The sequence below is a fragment of the Oryza sativa genome, chromosome 4 (assembly GCF_034140825.1).
Source record: "Oryza sativa Japonica Group chromosome 4, ASM3414082v1".
Taxonomy (NCBI): Eukaryota; Viridiplantae; Streptophyta; class Magnoliopsida; order Poales; family Poaceae; genus Oryza; species Oryza sativa.
The window spans coordinates 24,384,815-24,392,783 of NC_089038.1; the positions used below are offsets into that span (position 1 = coordinate 24,384,815).

Sequence of the window (7,969 nt, forward strand, 5' to 3'; positions counted from 1 at the left end):
ACGAAATCCAAACCAAAACCATCCATCCTGTTCGCTTGGCGGGAAACCGGGCTCGGGTGCGGCGCGGTGCGGACGTGCGGTGCGGCTAGCCCGCTACTGCCTTACTGTCGCCTCTCATTCAGCCATTCTCATCTCTAATTCTACTGTACTCTCTCAAGCTGCCTACCACTACCTACCAGTGAATGTTTCTTCAGGATGTGTTACGGCCGAAGCAGCTGCAGCTGCTACTAGCACTCTTTTGGTACTGTAGCGCGGTTCGATGTTTTGCAGCCACAACCATTGCTACTACTCCTACTACCAATCACTCCCATTGAATTTTCGTGTTAAAAATCTCTGCCCACACTTTGTACAGAATCCATGTAATCTTTCCACACAGGGACATGAATATTACTGTGCCACTACTAGTCGTTCCCATCAGACAGACACGAATAACGCTCATCAGCACTCTCCTACAGGCGCACGTATGCGGTATACTAGTATAGTACTACTATGCGTCTATGCGGCGAGTGTTCCACGCTTCCTTGCACCGGACAAAAGCCCCCGCCCGCCTTGGCCATTGGCTAGGATCAGGCACACCCGCGGTCGTGGCCCAATGGCAATGGCCGGATGCAGGAGTGAGTGGGGCCCACGCGCGCCTTGTCCTTTTTGGTTCCTGGGATGCCGCCACGTCCACGACCCACTGGTGGCGCGCCGCGCGCTCACTCTCATCGCCCTGTTTTTCTTCCTCTCCAAGCCAAAGCACGCAGCCCCACACTCCCGCGAGGGAGGGACCCAGCAGAAACGGAAACTCGCACTCGCGCTTGGTGGCACGGCGAGAGCTCTCTCACGTCTCAGCAGCCCCAGCCCCGAGGCCCCGAGCGAAGGGAAGGGAAAGGGAGGGGAGTAGTACGCGCTGCGCTGTAGCCGCGTGCTGCAGCTGGTCGGGAAGGGGAGTAGCCGCGAGCTGCAGGGAAGGGGAGTATGCGCTGCGCTGTAGCTTGGCTGTCTTGGCTCGGCTCGGGCGTTGGCTACTTGACTTGACTCGCGCAGTGCTACTACGGTCTACAGTCTACTGCGGGCTTTGTGTCGAAGGCCCCTGCGCGCGTGGACGTGGTCGATCCAGGCGTCCGTTGGATCTCGCGGTGGATGGGTGGTGCGGATCGGAGAGATCGGACCACGCACCGCTCGCTCGTTTTGGGCCCATGCACGACCACGTACGCCATGTTCAGAGGATGATTGGAATCAGCTGTGTACCGTACTGTATGTCACAAGGAGGCGGCGCAGTGACTTTGTGACCCACCGGCAACTAGCGATACGTATTGTTGCATGTGCCAGAAGCCCAGATTATTCAGTGCATATACGGAGCAGCGTATACGTCTTAAGTGCAGGCCTGTCGCTTGTGTGGGCCTGCTTGGGCCAAATGGAGGGCCCAAGTCGACTCTCTTTCACGATGAGATAAGCCTATGTTTTCTGCCCATACAAAAGCTCTGAAAAAAATGCATCTTTATTGCCGCGACATAGGTCATAGTACATGTGTATGTTTTATTGCCGCGACCGCGCGACGAGCTGGTAAATCCTCTACAGAAGTACGCGTACGACTTCTACTGTTGCGACTTCTGCGCAAGTTCATACCACTGCCAAGCTGCAAAATCTACTCTACTTTCTAGTGCTCCTATTGCACTTTGTCGTCGTAGTAGTACGTTTACTTATCTAGATCGATATGCCAGCTCATCGTCCTAATGAAACATGTAGGGCTCCTTTGAATCACATGATTAAAAAAAAGAGGAATAGAAAAAACACATTATTCTGATAGAAATGCAAGTGTAAAACAATTAATTGCAAAACACAGAAATTACCGTTTGATTGGGCTGCACGAAAAACTTAGGAATCAGATGAGAGAGATAAACTTAGAGGAAATTTTCCAAGAGATTAGAGAGCATGTTAAATTTCCTATGTTTTTCCTCTAAGGCCCCCTTTGATTCAAAGGAAATTCATAGAAATTTTAGAGGATTTCATTCCTATAGGAATTTTTCCTATAAAGCCCTTTAAATCAAAGGAATAAACCCTATGGAATCCTATGAAATTCCTATGGAATGCCTCTTCTCATACAAGTTTTGGAGGAATGTTAACAAGAGGTAGAACCTCATGGAAGAAATCCTTTGAGTCTTTATCTCTACTCAAATTTCTGTGTTTTTCCTGTGGTCCAATCAAACGGTCATTCCTATGTTTTTCCTGTGTTTTGCAATCCTCTATTTTACACTTATATTCCTGTCAGAATCCTATGTTTTTCCTATTCCTCCGTTTTTTTATTCCTGTGATTCAAAGGGGCCCTAAAATCGTAGAAATACGAAAGTTTCCACCGTTTTTTCTTTTCTCGTTCCTACGAATCAGAGGCATAAATAGTGTATGATTTCAATTTCTTTGTTTTTTCTTCATTTTTCCTCAATTCAAAGGGGCAGTAGTATTTTCTATATAGTTTATAATGAAGGTAATATCTCGCTGCAGTAAATGAACAGAGGAAGGCTCCTACGGCCAGAGCAAAATCCAACGGCGAGAAGTCCCACAGGTGATCCAACGGAGTAGTAGTACGGGGACATGCCCTGATGCACTGTTCTGATGATTGGACGTCCGGGCTCTCCAACGACGAGCCCGTACATTCCGCCGCGTACTGATACAGTGTCGTCTCCACCGCCCATGGCCGGAAATCGCGAGACCAAATGATGGCGTAGCCTGCGATGAGATCTCGTCGACTTGACGGGTTGACGAGACGACGAGAAGATGGCACGCAACGCTATCGCCCACCGCCGATCCCTCGAGCGGTGTCCGGGTTTCCGACAGGCGCAAACGACTCACGACACCACGGCCAGTCGCGAGTCAGGTCAAGGGTCAGGTCAAGGGCCTCGCATGCTGATCAATCGATCGGTTTTGATTGGACTGATTCTGATATGCGAGATTACTCAAATTTGCTGCTCGGCACATCGATTCGTCGCAAGCTCCCAACATTCGCAATTCATCGGAGGATTTTTCGAAGGAATTCTATGAAAAAATAAATTAATTTATGTGAAAAATCTCTGTAAAGTTCCCGTGCTCGAAGGAAACCTGATATGTGGCCTCAAGCCCTCAACTGTGTTTCCTGGTCAGTGGACTCTCGGCGGGTCTACCAAAAAGGGAAAGGAAGAACAGCGACAAATAACCATTTTGTGGCTGGCCAACGGAAAAAACAACTGGCTACACGAGTAGTAGTAGTATCCATCTCAAACCTCTTGTTGATTTGAGGCAACCAGAGCACAATAGAACACCGATTTGCTATACCAAGTACGGAGTACCAATAATAGGGTAGTGATCAGAGAATGTTTCACTGACCGCTTCGCCCAACTGCCCAAGTCCTCCAAGCCTATCTATAGTTCTATACGCAATATACCTTGCCCACCGATAATAGAAGCATCCACCTGTCGATCCAGCCAGGCCGGGCCTGCAGACAGCGAGCTGTTTGAACCTAGCAATTCACTACCAACCAGCTGCTAAACCACTTGGAGAACAGGTCAAGAGACGGTAGATTAGACGCACAAGAAGGAATAACTTAGCTCAACTTGGGCATTGGGTTGTGTACTTGTGTGTGATATTGCCTCGGATTGACCACAGGACACATACCAGACAAGCGCTCAAGTCAATGATGGATGAAGAAACAGAAGAAGTGCTCACGCAATCATGCGGCAATTTCCAACGACGGAGCAACGGAAGCCAGAGTTTTTGGTCAACCAGAAATTGGATGCAGCCATCAAAGAAAGGAACAGAACACCAACGCGAAAAAGAAAGAGAGAATAAAAGCATGTGTGGATTATCTGCAGGGTAATGCTAGTTCTACAGCATATAAATCTGAAATCTCACTTGATTTTGCAATCTACAGCAGTTCTCAGTTTATGTATCAATCAGGGAAGTAATATGAATGACAGGTGAACTTGTGGTGGCTACCACAGGGTAATGAGCTCCTCTGGGAAGGTAACCATGCCACGACCGAGCATACACTATGCTGTAGCCTGTAGGGTCGTCCGGTGTTAGATTGCACAGTGAAGGATGATGAAATCATCCATAGCCACTCATCCCAAGCAATCATCCAGCTAAGTTAGCCAATCATATCAGATGCAACCGTCACGGCCAGCCAATCTCGGAGGTGGAGAACATGGCAGTGACAGGCCTGCACATCAGATTGAAGAGTGTAGATCATCAAAATCTACCCACTTTCTCTCCTGCAGTACCCTGGGAGAAGGTATCTGTACCGATCAACATTCTGTAGCAGATAGCTAGGAAGATGAACAGCAGAAAATGTGCTTGGAATCGGCCCCAACTTGGCAATGATCTCTTGGAACGTGTACTCTTCAGGAAGCATGTCAAAAAGATCCGCCCCTCTGCATATAACATCTTGAATCCTTTCAGGGTTCAGGAAGTACTTAAATCTAATCCGATCGACATGGCTGTAAGCTTGCATTTTGAAGGCAAAATCACTAATGTAGCGAAAGCAAAAACTGCAGTGCCACCCTGAATCAGCAAGAAGCTCATCTGTCTGCCGGAAGTGTGCATATCTTGTCTTCCCAGACCTGTACCTGTGTATCGATGCCCTCCAACTTTTGTCATCCAGGAAAAATTCAAATGAGTAGAGGTAATTCCTAAGCTGAAGATGAAGGATCTCAGGAATGTCGTCGCACCATCTCAGGAGATCAATTGTGTGGCCACTTGGGATTTCATCAACATCTGACATGATCAACAGGTCATCATCTTCTATTTTTGCAATCTTAATAAGCTGGTCCAGGGCAACCCTCTGATATGACTCCTCAACAAATGGGTTTTCTCCCTTCACGAACCTTCCCCCAATCATACCATATGTCAGCCGTGATTCAGCAAATCCAAATCGATGACGATTTTCCTTGAAGTGCAGGGGCTTTTTCAATCCAGTGAAGGTTGAGTTCGACTCAAGCAGCACAAACTCTGAGACATAGGGGCTTAGTTCATTCCAACGTATTTCAAGAATATCGAGCTCATTGCTGAATAGTACAGCATCGAAGACACGTCGTGGGGTCTCCCGGACTTTCCACCCATGCAACTTGCAGAGTTTCGCCATGGTGACATTCTCATGGTAGTAATGAGGGATAGTTTTGAAGGGCTTGGGAGGAGACTCCCATATTGGCCTGAGGAAGTATGTGACCTTCTGACCATGAGCATATATCATTAAAATTAGAATTGGCACTCCTATCAATAGGGCCAATAGTGCTCTGAAATCAAATCCCCGAAGTGCACATCTCAGCCTCGACATGGTCAGAACTGCCTTTGACGCAGGCTGGAAATGAATTCACAAAGAAAATAAGAAATCAAACGAGCAGTAGTGGACATAAAAGAGTTATGAAAGAAATAAGAACAGCAACCATCTGCATGCCAACTGCTCCTCCACAAAAACTATTTAAAATTTCAGTATGTGCATATATTAGCAATATTTATTCCTAACGCGGGAGCAAAGTGGGCAATAAGGCCATAATCAAAGCCTGCTTGCCAAAAAGATATAACCTCATGAAGCATTCGCTAAACATTAGCTTTTCAAAATACAGGTCTTGTTACAGTCAGCAAAGGCAGCATCTGAAATTCACCGGTAACTCAGAATTCCACTACAACCGCAACAAAGTAGCAAAGGACAAATGAGAGACCTAATGCCACAGCTAAAAGCACAGATGCAAAAAGCCAAAGACAATTTCGCTCGTGAAGATCAGCAAAGCCATGTAAAAAATAGGCAACAGGAACCTGGAACAATAGGTAATCGCAATGCCCAGCTATAACCAAATTAAACTAGCTTCATTAACCAATAACACGCACCAGCCATCACAGAAGCCGGTAAGATACCTAACCCAAATTATGCAGCTTTAATGGGTAAACCAAAAGGGGTAGGCATCCCAAATTCCACAAGCTTGCAAGAGCCCGAAGCTTTCGCCGCACAAAGCCACGATCCAAGCAAGAAAGAGGGGAAGTCCCAACCTCATCGAAAGAAAGATTCTCCACAGTTCGAAAATGCCAGCACGAAACACGCGGTTCGGCCACGTCGCGAGATTCTACCACCAAAAAGTCGTTACTCGTTAAGAATCCGGACTCCATATCGCCACCCACACCTACCTAATCCCCCCCATCGCCCGCAACGGGGCAGATCGAGCGCTGCAGATAAGCATGGGAAAGCAAACCGCCCCCAAATCCGAGCAACATCGCATCCAAAACTCGGAGCATATGGCAATCAGCTTCCACAAAATCGGCCCGCGTGCGGAGACGGCGACAGCGAGAGCGCGCGCGCTCGCCGCCGCAGACCGAACGCGCGGCGCGCGTCTAGGGGAATCGAAGGAACCGACGCCCGCGACAAGCGGAGCATGTCTGGACCGACGGGGCCATGGGGAGGGAAGGGGGAAGGGAGAAGGGGGGGTAGTAATGGCTCACCTCGCCGCACACGCCGTCGCAGATGCCGTCGGTCTTCTTGTGGCCGTAGGGCCCGGTCTCCGGCATGGCAGGCGCGGCCTCGCGCCAGCAAAGCCCCACCACCACCACCAGAGCAAACGAATCCGAGCAGGAGAGAAGGTCCTCTCCAATGGCGAGGAGGGCGGGGCGCCTCCCGTGGCCCGGGGGTCGCCGGCGATCGCCGGTGGCGGCGGCGGCGGTGGTTGGGTGGGGGCCTTGTTCCGATCTCGCCCTCGGAGGGAGGGGGAGGCGGACGCTTCTGGGCGTTGCCCGTTACGGTGGTGGCGAGTTGTGTAATTAGCGGGGGAGTCGCGGGGGGTCGTGGGCGCAAAAGCGTGGGGGCGCGTTTTGGAACCGCCTAATTATAGCCGTTCGCGTGGTGGCCGTGGCCTCTGCCTGCCTGCGCCTCCCTCATATCCATCGCCCCGGTGGTGGGCGGTGCGTGCGTGGCGCGGTGCGGTGCGAGCTGGGCAGTTTTGTCCTCACGCACGCTTGGGTATTTTTCTAGGGACATAAATTAAGGGGAGGCCAATTAAGCGTATTGTATATCCGTGCCATAGTCCTGAACTCTGTGTAGACTCTAATGAAAATGGGAGGCTTTGCCCCTCTTGATAAAAAAAAAGTATATCCGTGCCATAATACTTAACTATTTTCTCCGTCCCATAAAAAACAAACCTAATACTAGATGTGACACATCCTAATACTACGAATTTAGATATATATATATATGTCAGGATTCATAATATTATAATATGTCACATTTGTTACTAGATTTGTTTTTTATAGGACGGAGGGAGTACGTTCTTTATTGCATAATAAGTTCATTTATGCTCATTTTATTTATTTTAAAATAAGTTAATTTTTGAGTAATTATTGCATTATAAAGTTTGTGAGAGTGAAAAATAAATATATAGTAGACAAAATGATGAATAGTTGTATTAGGATTTGATAATGTAGAGGTATTGTATTTTTTTTATTTTGTATTGGTATGTGTGGGGGTGAAAAATGAACTCAGTTTGAGACATATGTAGTACTCCCTCCGTCTTTTAATATGTGACACCGTTGACTTTTTCTCACATATTTGACCATTCGTCTTATTCAAAAAAATTTATACAAATGTATAAGATATAAATCACACTTAAAATAATATGAGTGATAAAACAACTCATAACAAAATAAATTATAATTACGTAAATTTTTTGAATAAGACGAATGGTCAAACATGTGAGAAAAATTCAACGGCGTCATCTATTAAAAAACGGAGGTAGTATATATCTAACCCATATACCAAGGAGAAATATAGTCAGAGAATACTTATAAGATATGTGTAATTATACACTACATTTTCAACACAAAATAAATATTTAATATTATATTTAAGAAAATTAATTTGATATTGTAGATGTTAGTTTTTTCTATCAACTTAATCAAACCTAGAAAAATTTGGCAAAGAAAATTAAAGCGACTTATAATATGAAACGGAAAGATACCTTGCAAAATATAATCA

The 7,969-nt window shown here is 46.9% G+C and overlaps 1 protein-coding gene across 1 annotated transcript; it reads right to left on the bottom strand.

Annotated features, from left to right (window-relative positions):
- Nucleotides 1–3,798: 3,798 nt before the first annotated feature.
- On the bottom strand, nt 3,799–6,797 carry LOC4336162 (uncharacterized). The gene is made up of 2 exons (XM_015781636.3): nt 6,445–6,797; nt 3,799–5,311 (listed from the first exon to the last, which is right to left on the bottom strand). The coding sequence occupies exons 1-2, from the start codon at nt 6,508–6,510 to the stop codon at nt 4,211–4,213; spliced, it is 1,167 nt and encodes a 388-aa protein (XP_015637122.1). The 5' UTR covers nt 6,511–6,797; the 3' UTR covers nt 3,799–4,210.
- Nucleotides 6,798–7,969: the final 1,172 nt, after the last annotated feature.